Genomic DNA, 15,278 nt, shown 5'->3' with positions numbered 1-15,278 from the left:
CTGCGCACACGCGCCCTGCACATGTGCACATGCGCCCTGCGCTCACAATCTCTTACGCGCCAGCACCCACCTGCGCGCCAGCACTCCTGCACGCCAAATTTATCCTACGTGCCAGTTGCCTGCGCGCCAACAGCACTCTCCTGAGCGCCCCACATTACCTGCGCACCCGCGCTCTCTTATGCGCCGTCTTGCGCGCCAACCAACACGCCATCACTCTCCGGTGCACAAGTTCGTAGGTGAGGCGACAACCTTGTTGTCGTCATCTGCACGCCAGTGCTCACCAGACCATTGGCGCTTACCTGCACGCACACCCAGAGATCCGCACGCGCGCCCTCTCTCCTACAGACGTGCGCCAACACACGCCCGCGCGCTTATCATGATTCTCCTGCGTGCGCCAACAGTTTCCCGCGAGCGAGCGCCATTATTCTCCCTCGCGCGAGCGCCATTATTCTCCCTCGCGCGAGCGCCATTATTCTCCCTTGGGCGAGCGCCATTATTCTCCCTCGGGCGAGCGCCATTATTCTCCCTCGGGCGAGCGCCATTATTCTCCCTTTGCGCGAGCGCCATTGTTCTCCCTTTGCGCGAGCGCCATTGTTCTCCCTTTGCGCGAGCGCCATTGTTCTGCCTTGGCGCGAGCGCCATTATTCTGCCTTGGCGCGAGCACCATTATTCTCCCTCGCGCGAGCGCCATTATTCTCCCTTTGCGCGAGCGCCATTGTTCTGCCTTGGCGCGAGCGCCATTATTCTGCCTTGGCGCGAGCCCCATTATTCTCCCTCGCGCGAGCCCCATTATTCTCCCTCGCGCGAGCGCCATTATTCTCCCTTTGCGCGAGCGCCATTTTTCTCCCTTTGCGCGAGCGCCATTTTTCTCCCTTTGCGCGAGCGCCATTATTCTCCCTTTGCGCGAGCGCCATTATTCTCCCTTTGCGCGAGCGCCATTTTTCTCCCTTTGCGCGAGCGCCATTTTTCTCCCTTTGCGCGAGCGCCATTATTCTCCCTTTGCGCGAGCGCCATTATTCTCCCTCGGGCGAGCGCCATTATTCTCCCTCTGGCGAGCGCCATTATTCTCCCTCGGGCGAGCGCCATTATTCTCCCTCGGGCGAGCGCCATTATTCTCCTTCGGGCGAGTGCCATTATTGTCCCTTTGCGCGAGCGCCATTATTCTCCCTCGGGCGAGCGCCATTATTCTCCCTCGGGCGAGCGCCATTATTCTCCCGCGCGAGAGCATGCTCACCAACAGGCACGTCATCTGGCAAGGTTGCCATCGCCTCATTCCCCTCCCCGCAAGCGCATACCATCGCGCATTGTGGGAGAAGGGAAACATTTTCATGCAGAGGGGTTCAGGATCCCTAAGCTACATTCTAAGGCAAACCCACCTATTCCAGTAACTCCTCCCAGGGAAGCTTCGGTCCCTTTCCCTTCAGGGGGTCTGTCTGAGAGTGCGTCTGTCAGCCAGCAGCCCTGCTTCAATGCCTTGATCAGAGCCGTAACCCTGGCTTTCAAGCCTGTCCTGTCTGATCGCTCATCAGAGCGACCTATAGCTCTAGATCTAGGGCATGGAATCATGGCTTCCTCTACCCCTTTGAAGAGGAAAAGAGGAGTTTCGGACGTGGTCACTTACCCGAGGGCGAAACTGACTCCACACAAACCATCGAGGCAAGTTCCTCCTGTTCCTCATACAAACCTTCTATCCCTTTCGGACGAAGATCTCCCATCACCTAGGGAACCACGCGAAGAGAGACTTTCCCCCATTGCACCAATGGGGGAAATCTCTCTTCACGCTGAGAGTTCCTCCCAGTCTGTGAACAGAAGGGACATGCCACACACATCGATGTCCGAGTCTTACCTCCTTCCCCGGAAGGAATCCAGGGCTTGAATCGCTCAGTCTTCACAATTCTCACCTGCTCGTCAGTCTCTCCATCGTCCGGCAGAGCGTGAATCGCCGAATCTTCTATCAGCTCTAGAATTGCCTGACCATTGTCGACGATTAACATTTCGTGTACCACCTAAGCGTTCGGTTACACGTGAATCGCCAACGCTTTCATCAGCTTGTGTATCGCCTGTCCATAGTCAACGATCAACAACATTTGTACCTCCTAAGAGTTAGGATGCACGTTAATCGCTTACGTGTTCGACTTCTTGTCAAGTTTCTGCTGGGCGAGAATCGCCTGCTCTTCCACCACCTCGGAAATCGCCTGCTCGTCAGCATTTGCGTGGTCGTTAGCGTTCATCTGTTAGTCAGTGATCGTCTTGCTAACAGTGTTCACCTCAGTAACCACACGCGTAGCTTAGACCTTCACCGTCTTGGGAATTGCTCATCTATCACTTAACGAACCAGCGTTTGGCCTTAACTCGGAGCGTTCCCAAACCATTGCGTCGCCTCCCTTCGGAACGTGTTTGCCCACCTGTTCTTGATTCACTTGAACGTGAATCATCTCTCTCCGACGAGTGTTTCTCTTTCCAGTAAAGGGTCTCGCATAGAGACTCCTCTTCGAAGTCTTGCTGTTGATCAGCCTGCGGATCCCACACTTGTATATCGTCGGTCGGCGTCAAGAGTCCTTTCGCCTCTTCGCCTCGTCAGTCTTCTTTTTTGGAAAAAACTGTCCATCCTGTCTCCTCTTGATTACCAACCTTTGCCTCCATCTCCGATCGTGTTTCATCATTCCCCGTCACACAAGACTTTGCCGAGTGTTTTCACCAGCAGGTCCCTAACGCTGAGATCGCTAGACTCCAAAACTTCTCCATGGAGGGGTTCTTCCTCTTTGAGCTAAGGGACATCGAGAGCAGGCTGCGCAGAGGTGGAGGAAGTCCAACAAGGATTTCCTCATTCTTACGGCCCTTACAGCTTGGCCCTACAGACCTCCAGCCCTTCCAAAGACCAGCCATACAAAAACATCGACTATTAAAACGGCAGCGGTTTCGAAAACAAAGTTGTCTTAGAAGCCTTTCCTGTCAAGGAAAGGAAAGGTAACAAGTCCAATCGTGGAGGATAACCTCAGAGGTGGCGGTAAAATCCGTAAACACTAGTAGAGGTCATCTCCCTGCTTGTCCGCAGTAGGAGGATGCCTACAAGCTACTGGACCAGGTGGATGCAGCTCGAGGCCGAACCTTGGACGATCTCCGTGATTCGTTCAGGGTATCACGTCCCGTTCTTTTCATCTCTTCCTCCACTGACCTAGAATCCAGTGCTTGTGAGTTCCTTTGCGATTGTATCAGCAAAGGGGCAGGCCCTTCGGCCCGAAGTCCAGACCTGGTTGGAGAAGGGTCAAATCCAGGAGGTCCTTGATGGTTCCCGAGGCTTCTTCAGTCGACTGTTTCTTGTGGAAAAGGTGTCTGGAGGCTGAGACCAGTCACTGATCTCTCAGTTCTGTACAAGTTTGTCGAACAGACTTTGTTCAGTATGGAGACGGCAGACACGGTCAGTGATAAGACCACAGGACTTCATGTATACACTGGATCCATAGGACGCATACTTCCAGATCCCAATCCATCCATCTTCAAGGAATTATCTGAGTTTCAATGTCGACAACAAGACATACCAGTTCAAGATGCTGTGTTTCTGCCATTCCACAACACCTGAGGTCTTCACAAGAGTTTGCCCTATGTCTAGGGTTCACAGATTCGGTATCTGTCTCCTTCGTTACCTGGACGACTGGCTAATCCTATAAGACTCCATGGCAACCCTTTTTCAGCACCAGGATAAACTTCTGAGACTTTGCCAAGATCTGGGGATCATGGTAATCTCGAGAAGTCTTCCCTGCTGTCTACTCAAAGACTGGTATACCTGTCCAAGGTATTAGACACCAAACATCATAAAGCCTTCCCATCAGACAGGATAGCAAGACTGAGGAAAGTTGCAAGGTCTTTCCTCAAATGAGATCTCCCAACCCAGAAGGGGCTATGTCTCCTCGGACATCTATCATCCTTGGCTCGTCTAGTTGTCATTGGTCGCCTCAGGATTAAATCTCTCCAGTGGCGTCTGAAGTCCAATTCGAATCAGGCTTTTGATTCCCTGGACACTCTGATTCCCATGGGATCAGAGGAAAAGACGGATCTTGAATGGTGGCTGGCAGATGAGAATCTGCTGGAGGGTGTCTATCTTCTCGTCCCTCCTCTTGGACGCATCAAAAGAAGGGTGGGGTTCCCATGTGCGGCACCACACGGCCTCAAACCTTTGGTCAGAGTCCGAATAGTACCTTCATATGAATCCAATGGTGATGAAGGTCGTATTTCTGGCCCTTCAATAATCCCGCCAGTTCCTGGCGGTTCACTCAGTGGTGATGATGAGCGACACCATCACGGTAGTAGTTTACATCAAGGATCAAGGAGGTACTTTTTTGCAGCCCCTATCCTTTCTAGCAGTAGAGATACCAAGATGGGCAGAAGTCCACTCAGTCTCACTATCAGCTCGCTTCATTCCAGGCAAGAGGAATGTGCTTGCCGAAATTCTGACTAGAACATTAGATAGTGGGTTGCTAATGGTCTGTGCTTCATCTTGTAGCCAACAAAGTCCTGACTTTGTGGTGTTCCCTGACTGTGGACCTGCTCGCAACGGCCCTGAACTTCAGGCTCTCGTTGGACTGCTCCCCAGTCCCAGATCCAAAGGCTCTCTGGCAAGATGCATTCCAACAATGGTGTGACAACATCAAAGTGTAATCATTTCCACTGTTCTGTCTGATGAGAAGAGTATTCAACGAGAACAGAACTTCTGTTAATCTTTCAATGATCCTCATAGCTCCACTATGGCATCACGCGGAAAGGTTCCGTTCCCGGACATTCTGCTGCTCCTAATGGAGCCCCTAAGAGAACTTCCTCCACGACACAATCTACTCAGACAACCACATGGCAACATTTCCACAAGGCGGTAGCTTTGCTACGCCGTCACGCCTGGAGAATATCCAGCATCTCCTCTCTCAGAGTTTTTTTTCGCAACAAGTCGTCAATGGGGTGCCTGGATAGCTGCAAGAGTCAACATCTTCATTCTATCAGGCTCTTCTGGGGTTGGTGCCGTGGAAGGGGTCTCGATCCATTCAATACCACTATTCCAGCAATAGCGGAATTTCTCGTGTATTGAAGGAGGAAATGCATCTTTTGGTTTCAACGGTTAAAGGCTATCGCTCAACCTTGAGTCTCGCCTTTAAACTGAAATGAGTGGGCATTTCCTCAGCTTTATCCCTGAGCCTGTTGCCTAGACTCAGAATCCAGGTTTCAGATCCTAGATTCAACTCCTTCTGGATAAAGAGTCTCCTCTCTGTAACTGTCGACTCAATCATCCGTTACTATGCCCAGTAAGATGTTTGAGATGCTACCTCAAGAGATCATCAGCAGCTCGGCCCAGAGTGCCCTCACTGATCGTCAGCACGGGCAGAAACAAGAGGAGGATCACAGAAAACACGATCTCCGCATGGATTCGCAGGGTCACTGACCGTGCTCTGAATCCCGATTCTCTTCCAGCATGTCCTCCCAGAGCCCACGATGTCAGGGGCATAGCTACGTCTCTGGCCTTCAAGAAGAACTACTCTGTGACGCAGGTATTGCAAGTGGGAGTGTGGAAACGCCAAACTACGTTCACCGCCCACTGCCTGCAAGGTGTGACGCACAGGAACCTCTATACGTTTTCTATTGGGCCTCTTGAGGATTCACAACAGCTGGTTTAGTACCTCAATCTCCTTATTGGACAAGTTGCAGAAGGTTCAGGGCATTGGTTACCCAGGTTTTAGTCTGAGTGAATGAATGGGAAAGTCTGGCCGTTTTCCTTTCTTCATCCTCCCCTATATTTGGGAAATCAGCATCTTGTGTCCTCTACACAAGCTGACCTCAAACTTCTGCAGGTAAACCATTTCTTGTTTGTGTATCCTAGTATTGTCCCAATACTGTTGCGTCCCTATACCCTGGCGAGGTGGTATTGGGAATAACCCTGTCTCCTCGGTTATTCCCTGCAAATCTCAGAATAGCCTTTACCTTGACGGTCACAGTTCTAGTTTCTCATCACACACAGCTTGCGTAGGCTGCAGACCATGCCTAGCAGGTTTAGCGAGGTGTTAGGGTCTCCTTATTGTTGCACTAATCTCTGCACAATAGGGAGTACCCCAGGTAAGGCCCAAAAGCCAGATTGGCAGGGACATCCACCCTCCTAATTGGTGAGTCTCCCGTATAAATAACGTTGGCTTGTATTCCAGTTACAGAACAAATGACAAATTCGGAGGTACTTTGTATTTTTCTTAATGATACAAAGCTTAGCTATTTATACATACTTGTCCTCCAACCCTGTCCCCCCTTGAAGTCCTACCTCCAAGCAAAGTGAGCTCAATCACAAGTGTGTGAGTGGGAGGGGTAGCAAGCAACCCCCTATCCCCCTCTAACTGGTGGGTTGAGTAGTTAACCCTTGCTAAATATTAATGGCTCGTCCTTTTAGCTTCGCCAAAAGTAATACCCATATAAATAGCTAAGGTTTATATCGTTAGGAAAAATACAAATTACCTCTGAATTTGTAATTTTTACATGAATACAAACCTCATTTTTTTAATAGGAGTTTGATTTCAGCTGAAGCTGGAAATTTGGCTGGTTATAACGAGATGTCGGTCGTTACTAGTGTGGGCCTGGGAAGTGAGAAGCCTTGCCCCCCCTACTACCCTACTGAGTAGCCACTTTGACTTCAGCTGCTGAGCATTACAGATATACCCTTGGTGTATTCATCCATTCCTTTCTCTTTTCAAATTATCTGTTTGATTGTTATGTAGAAACCATGTGCAGGCATGTGGTCCTGACCAGGTGGATCGGGTTGCAATTGTGGATCAATGTGGATCGCATGGGTTTTGCCCTTCTTGCAGAGGTCATTACTGTGAGGAGTGTAGGAAATGGCTATCCTTGCAGTGGCTGGGTTACGGTAAGTAGGGAAGAAGTCATAAACAAGATTCTTTGCCTTTGAGGTCTTCCTGGAAGTGAAATTAATCTGCTGGACCTCTTTTCTCTTCCTCTGGTACTCAAGTGTCTGATCCTTCTCGTTCTCCCTCCTCTGGTGGGATTACTAAGAAGGATAATAACTGCAACTTATCTTTGGGGCAAACTCAGAAGAGTGTGGTCTTATCTGCTTCCCCTAAAGAAGCAGGTTGTCCTCGTCCTTCCCCCTGCGGGTGAGCCCAACATTGTATTTTCATACTACTATAGTGCTAAGGACAACTTTGGCCGAAGGAAACTGGCCTTCTTAAGGTCTTGAGGGCATCCCATACACAGTATGTAGAAACTCCTGCAAGTTCTAGCAGTATCCCAGACTAAGTCATCTTCTGTTTCATCTTCCTCTGCTGCTCCTGTAGAGGAAGCCACTGACGTTACCCCGTGTCCAGCCCTGGACCTGTGAAGGTGCAATGGATCTATGATTCTCACCTGTAGTGTTGTCCCTGTTAACTAAGGAATGCATGATGTCTTCGAGTAAGCGTAGGAAACACACCTGGCCTCCCTCTCCTCCCAGCCTGATTTCTTTGACCTCTTCTTTTACAACGGAGTCTCCTGGTAAAGTCTTCCAAAAGCAAAGAGGAGAGAGAGCCTTTAACCTTCTCAGCCCCCTCCAAGGTCACCTCTAGTTCCCTAGGGGATGAACCTATCTGGCTGTTAGGTATAACCTCATCTCGTCTGACAGTGAATCTTCAAAGACTTCCCTTTGCAGAGGATGAGAGTTCTGAACTCTTACAGAAATATCACACACTTCTCTGATCCTTAGCACTCATCTATTTGTGTGCACGTTTGCTCACCTGTTTGCACTCGCCCTTTCAGTTAGTGCACACGCATTTGGGCATGACTACTCATTTATGTTGGTGTACACTCCCTTGTTTGGCTGCACTCTCCAGTTCCTGAGCTCTCAACTGTTCCTGTACGCACATGCTGACAGAAGATCATTCTCATCCTATGTTGGCATGAAATCACCTGTTCGTCCGCATTGTCCTGCTAGTGTGTGCTTATTGGTTAGAAATTTCATCTGTTAATGAGCGCTGCACACTCACTTGTTGGGACACACCTGTTGCTGCACACTCACCTGTTAGGACATATTCCTATTTGCGTGCGCTTATCGGTTCGTGCACACTTCTATTAGGTAGCGCTGATCTGTTCATTTGTACAGGTGCACTCACCATTTAGCATGCAATTCTGAGGGGAGGATTCTCTGCACGAAAGTCAGTATAGTAAGTCGCCTATAAACTATCCTTCACGTGATTGATCTCCTAGCGCATGCTCTCATTTATGGATAAGGTGCGCATTGATCAGAAAGGAGAAACAGAGAATCAAGAAATCAACAGCGATATACAAGTGAGTGATCACTACGCACAACGTCCCCGTGCAAATAACTATACAGAGGAGAGACCCACCTAAGAAGGCTCCACAAATAAGTTCTTATAGATCTCACTCACTGAAGTATTCCTGGAGTGATCGGGAAAGACACTCGTCTCCGACTAGGGTAAGAGATTCGCCCTCGCAGCTAGAGAGGAAGTACAAGGTCTCCATGAGTCCATTGTAGGGATTCCTCATCTACTGAGGGCAAACAGCCTAAGGAGAGCAGGAATGCAGGTCTTCCCGTTGTGCTTGTGTAAGGCCTTCAGAGCTACAGGGATTCATTCTGTCACTAAAGACTAGTCTAGGAACAAAGTGCACTTCTAAGGCTACAAAAATAGCCCCATAGCAACTGCATTGATTTCTTCAGAGTACCGCCTATGTTTGGTACGGGTACCAAACAACAGGCAAGTACGAACCTTGGCTATGTCCTTCAGAACTTGTCAGCTCCCCTCCCCCCCTTGTTCCAATTGCCATTTCATAGTATGGGAGTTTACTTACAGAGAAAGTGATGTTTATAGATTGGAGATCTTTAAAAGAAATATGTGGGCCACATCCATATAATTTAGGTCTCTTTCCCTCTTTCCCCTCCCTTGTTTTTTTAAAACTTCAAAGGTTGAATTTTCCAGGTACTTTACAGCATTTACTGCTATGAATAAGCAGGTAAAGCCCCTAAATTTATTTCTTTAAGGGGCTTGTACTTTCTAAAATGAAAAATTGTTGTTGAGAAAGTCAGAGGTACCTCTGAAATGTGTTTTTGTTTGTGTTTATTGGTCAACTTGGCTGTCTTGTGGGTTATCTATTGGGAATTTTAATAGTTATACTGAAAATTCATTTTAAAATAGCCTCTAATTTTTCATGTAGAGCTTATACAGTGAACCTTCGTTTATCGCGGTAGATAGGTTCCAGTCGCGGCCGCGATAGGTGAAAATCCGCGAAGTAGTGACACCATATTTACCTATTTATTCAACATGTATATTCAGACTTTTAAAACCTTCCCTTGTACGTAGTACTGTTAACAAACTACCCTTTAATGTACAGAACACTTAATGCATGTACTACAGTACCCTAAACTAAAACAGGCATAAATATTAAAGGTGATTTTATATCATGCATTTCCTAAACACGCTAAAAAGCACGATAAAAAATGGCAACCAATGTTTTGTTTACATTTATCTCTGATCATAATGAAGAAACAAACTAGAGGTAGAGCTTTGCTTATTACCCAGACATATTTCCCATACTTTTCCCTTAGAACTACATCACATCTTCCTACTTTAGATAGATATATATATATATATATATATATATATATATATATATATATATATATATATATATATATATATATATATATATATATATATATATATATATATATATATATATATATATATATATATATGTGTGTGTGTGTGTGTGTGTATATATATATATATATATATATATATATATATATATATATATATATATATATATATATATATATATATATATATATATATATATATATATATATATATATATATATATATATATATTTATATGTATACACATATACATACCTACATATATACATAAATACATGCATACATATATATAAAATATATATATATATATATATATATATATATATATATATATATATATATATATATATATATATATATATATATATATATATATATTACTGTATATATTACTGTATATATATGGGTTATGGAAAAAATCCGCGAAGTGGTGAATCCGCGATGGTCGAACCGCGAAGTAGCGAGGGTTCACTGTAAAACATACAGACATAGAAAAAGTTGCGAATTTTTGCTATACAATATAGATTAATTTGGATAATACTGTATCATGCATTTTGATTTCAGTTGTTGAAGCTGGATTGTGGAGGGATTGCAGTTTTGAGCCCATGGGCCGGTAGTGTCGGGAGTTTAGCAGTTGTGTCAGCCTCTGGCTTAGCTACGCCACCTGTCATGAACAAAACAGGTGCCCAGGATTCACAAGTGAAACATCCATCCATTTTAAAGTTTGTAACACAAGCAGCGGAAAAATGTTTGAAGGTAAGTTACTAAATCTGTTGTAGATATACACATTACAGGAGTATGTCCTTGTTATTGTAAAATTATTCTCCATGAATAACTTCTAAATAATTAGAACCCTGCAAATTATGATTGCAAAGATGGGATCAATTTTATAGTTGATAATTTTTCACAGCAACTGAACCCTAGTAGTTGCTCAGTGGTGTGTGTTGCTGCTTCTTTCGAAAATGATGAAAGGAAAATTAATTGCTTCTTAGATTTTGAAAAATTAGTGAAAGGGATTGGAATTATCTGTGGAAGAAAGGAGACTAATTTATAAAGATATAGGAAATTGACAAAAATATAATGTATAAAATTTTTCTTCATACAGACTGTAGAAAGATACCTACTGTATATCATTTTAATAACCGATGAAATTTCTGATAAGTCATGCAATTGATTAACAACTAAGGACATTGGTATTTTGAATTGTCCTTAGGGTCCCAGTACTTCAGTTATGTCTTCAAAATTCAGACATCCTTGTATCCTCAACTAGTATTCTCTGTTTCTAGAGTGCACCAGCACATTCATCAGCAGAACCTGAGGTAACAACAAGAAGGTTTGCCGCTCATTATACCGAAAAATGGTTTAAACCATTATTAGCATGTGAGGATGCAGTCAAGAAAATTGTAAAAAAGTAAGTCTTTTTATTAAGTTTTTACTTTTTTTTTTTGTAGGGTTAGGGAATACAACATGGAACTTACAGTGATGTACTTTCTATCAGTGCTCTGACAAATTTGTTAATTTTTTTCATGAAAAATACTCAAGGATATGTTGTTTGATAGACTTAAAAACATTAAATATTATTATTAAGATTTTCTGAATTTTAAGATATATGTGCACTGTACCCAATGAGGTGCACCCTTTGTATATATTTTTGTTATACAGTATCGTCTACACTGCTTTGAAAAATAGTATATCAATTTTCTTTTATTAGTTCGAGGATGATTATAAGAGTTTGCTTTTAATTTTTGCAAATTATTAATTGCTCCGTCACCAATACAAACCCTTTTGCTCTTTATTAGGGAATATACTTTGGCGAACTTGGAAGACTAGCCCCACTGCTAGTTAGGGGTGTAGGGGTTAGTTCCAGCTACTCTACTTACATACGCCTGTGTTGGCACTTTAAAGATTGTATGTTGTTTCGCACTACTGCTTAACCATTTTGATTGGCCTTTGACTAATTTTTTCATTTAGTTTTATTTTTGCAGGTGCGATGGTTGCTATTTAAGAGTTGGAATGCATTAAGTCAAAGAGGTTTCTGTCTTTCAGGGTTTTTCCTCAGGGACGGAGAAACCTCTTCTTTCTTCTTTGTTCTGCTTGATCTCTTCCCTAATGGGAGTTGCTCTCCTTTGATGCACCTTCACCATTCTCCTTCTAGAAGGCCTCTTGCAGCCGACTTGGAGCTTTACCTCGGTCTTGCTCGTCTGCACTGACGACTGCGCAATCCCTCTGTCCGAGTAAGCTCAGCCAGTGAAGGGAGTGGAAAGTCTGAAGCATGTTTATGCTCCTCTCAGAACACACCTCTGCTGTTTGGGGTTCTCTCCTGAGTAGTCTTATCAACGAGCTGACGACGTCGCACTCCCTCTTTCTAAGATGACTCGGTCAGCGAGGGAATTCAAAGTCTGAAGCATGTTCCTGCTCCTCTCAGGGGACACCTTTCTCTTTTTTGGGTTAGGTTCTTTCCTGAGTGGTTTTATCAGCAAACTGATGACTCAGCCGGCAGAGGGAGTGCAAAGCCAATCGGAAAGGCAATCTTTGACCTTCACTTCTCCGATTCCTGTTGTGGAATTGACGTGTGAGCAGACGACGAGTGACCAGAGGATCCCACAAAAACGTCTACCACTGCGAGCCAATCGTCGGGGTCGCCCTCGTATTTCTTAATACTGGAATAGGAGGGTGACCCAGTAACTTAAAATGCAGTATCATCGTCGTAGGCAGCTCTCGATGCCTACCTTCAACTGAAGCTCATGTCGTTGACGGGAAGAAGAGAGTGTTGCTGGAGGTCTTCCTACAGGTGTTGGAAAAATTCCCTTTTGAGGGAAAGTTAATTTCCACCAAGTGTTGAGCAACTTCCCTTTCCGAAGGAGAGCTGCTCTCCACCTTCGACAGGCAGCTATCTTCCTGACAGACAGCGCCAACAGGGGTTGGTCGCCTTTTCCGCCTTTGGGAGAGACTGCCTTCCCTCCGTACCCTGAGGGTACAAAACAAGTCTCGTTAGCTGACGCAGGACCACTTGCGGTGTCCGGCTTCCATCAATGAGTCTCATAGGCCTTTGCTTTTAAGATTTATTGCCGACAACGATGAAGGCAGATCCTTCGGGATTGCTACCTAATGGGTGGTAACCTCGCTCCAGTTTAGAACCATCGCCCATCACAACGAACTGTGAGGCAGTTCATCGCCCAACAACAGCTTACGCGCTAAATCCCCCTCTCACCACAACAGACAGTTGAAGGAGTCCAACATTCACTTAAATCTCTGCACGTAATCCAACACTTGCCTCACTCGCCAGCCTTAGTGGTTAATACCTCACTTACCCACTCTTTGCCTATTGTATAGTAAGCGCAAATTGCTCTGTGCAATACGTCGTATTAAAAATTTATCTTATCTCCTGGGGTAAGCTGTAACTGTGCAAGCTTCAGTTTACTATACAGCTATACAATAGAGAGTCATCATGCACAGACATTTAAGTTACCTGCAATGGCACATATTCTCTCTCTCTCTCTCTCTCTCTCTCTCTCTCTCTCTCTCTCTCTCTCTCTCTCTCTCTCTCTCTCTCTCTCTCTCTCGTGTGATTGATTGATTGATTTTTAGTTCACTTGACATAAGGTTTGTTCGTTCGTCTGTGATTCCACCTCGTGTGTGACTGGGACTGTGAATTGTATCATTCCTGTTTGAGTATTTCACGAGCTTGGAAATACTATAGACTGGGCATGTAAGAACATGACGAATACTGTGTTGAAACAGCAGAATGGTAATAAATGGAAATAATCACAATAGGCTAACTTTTACTCTTAAAAACAATGAACAATACTAATATGAAATATATAAAACATGAAGATGATATTATATTGTAGAAATGATAGTTGAAAAAAAGGATTAAAATAAGAAAAAAAGATGAATCTCGTCTTCTGTCAACTATTTCTTTTATTGGTAATGGTAAGTTTTCGTCTTGTGAGTAGGACATATAGTCGAGGGTAGGGATACTTTCTCTGTGATTATGACCACTGTGACAACATAGAAAAACAATAAAATAGACCTTACATTATCATGAATAAAGACTAGAATCACAAGTATTTTGGTTGGTGGTAGGATGACAGTCTCCCAAGTGGGGGTGTCAAGGGGTAGGTTGAGTAATACCTAAGTTAGAGAGTGTCATTATTGGCTGGAGAGAATGGTGTGATTATTTCATGGTAACAGAAAGAGACTAAAATAGCTCTTACAAATTCAGAAAAAAAAGGCTAGAATCTCAAAAACTTATTTGGTTGGCTGAAGACAGGAGGGGGAAGGACTAATGTTAGGGAGGGGAGATTCTTTTGTGAAATTTCCCCAAGTGTGAACTTGTGTGATATACAGCCATGTGCTATACACTTTTGTAGCTTGTGAAAATTATTATGATAATGATGATAATTATAAGGATAATAGTAATGAAGATGTTATCCCGATGTCACTGGGTCTATTACCAGGCATGTTTTGACGCGTATTGACGTCAACAAGGTGAAGGGGTTGAGACTTTTTCTGTTAGCCCTGGCCTCTGCAAATAGTATCGGTGAGCCTCATGGTCTGTTCATCGATATCGCCCATTGAAGGGGTTAGGGACAGGTGACACTGGCTGTAGAAGATCATAGATTCATGCCCTGTGAGGTCGCTGAAGAAGTATTTCAAATAAACCATAAGAGGTCATCCACATGTTAACAGACACTTTGTCAGTACGGGTGGAGTGAAGAGGAGGATCGCGAGCATCACTGTCTTTTCTTGGATCAGACACGTTCCCTATAATCGGACTCTATTCCTTTCAACTGTAGACCTGGCATTCAGAAAGAACTATTCTGTGATGCAGATTTTACAGGAGGGCGTGTGGAAACGCCAAAGAACCTTCACAGCCCATTACCTGCAAGATGTAACCCACAGGAACCTAGATACCTTCTTGATAAGTCCTGTGGTAGCTGCACAAAATAAGGTTGGAAACACCTTGGCTCCCTTGTAGGGCAAGTAGTAGTCGATTTAGGCCAGACGTTACCCAGTAGAAAGTCTAGAATGAATGTGCGAGTGACTGGCCTCCTTATTCTTCGTTCTCCCCTTTTATGTATCAACATCTGAGAAACTCGGCAAGCTGCCCCCTTTTGACTGACGTGGGTACCATTGTACTTTGTGTCACCTGATATATATACATATATATTTATGTCTCCTATCTCCGAGTGAAGTGGAATCGGGCAATGCCTTAGTCGTGCGTAGCCTAAGTCTAAGATTGCCCTTATCTGGTCAAATCACAATACTTAGTTCATGCACCATTGCATGAATTCCTCGAGCTGTTAGTTTTCTCGTGGATGTTAAAAGTTAGCGAGGTGGTAGGGTGTATCTAAACAGCTTGGGCAAAGCACAGAGTTGCACCCTAGGACAGGAACTAGCCAATTGGGTTAGGTCTCCCACCTACTTAATGGTGAGTATCAAATATTAAGAGCGAAGTGGTTTGTATATATTGCCAGAAGAAATGACATTTGGAAATAATTCTTATTTTTCCTATGTATACAAACCCTGAGTTCTTTATACATACTTGTCCTGTCATCACCTATCTCCCTAGAAGTCCTACCTCCAATTTCAATATGACTTGATGTTACCAGTGAGTATGTAAGCGGGCTATTCAGCTGTCTTGAA

At 44.6% G+C, this 15,278-nt stretch overlaps 1 protein-coding gene across 2 annotated transcripts in view; it reads left to right on the top strand.

The window, feature by feature from the left end:
- Positions 1–15,278, top strand: part of LOC137632935 (treslin-like) — an 81,176-nt gene that overhangs the window by 32,158 nt on the left and 33,740 nt on the right. For both annotated transcript variants that reach the window (XM_068365038.1, XM_068365037.1), the window contains exons 3-4: positions 10,194–10,385; positions 10,916–11,040. In XM_068365038.1, the coding sequence (XP_068221139.1) occupies positions 10,194–10,385; positions 10,916–11,040 (317 nt within the window). The remainder of the gene's footprint in view (positions 1–10,193; positions 10,386–10,915; positions 11,041–15,278) is intronic.

The sequence above is a fragment of the Palaemon carinicauda genome, chromosome 42 (assembly GCF_036898095.1).
Source record: "Palaemon carinicauda isolate YSFRI2023 chromosome 42, ASM3689809v2, whole genome shotgun sequence".
Taxonomy (NCBI): domain Eukaryota; kingdom Metazoa; phylum Arthropoda; class Malacostraca; order Decapoda; family Palaemonidae; genus Palaemon; species Palaemon carinicauda.
The sequence above is the reverse complement of the archived record's forward strand: the minus strand, read 5'-3'. Positions and strand labels throughout refer to the sequence as shown.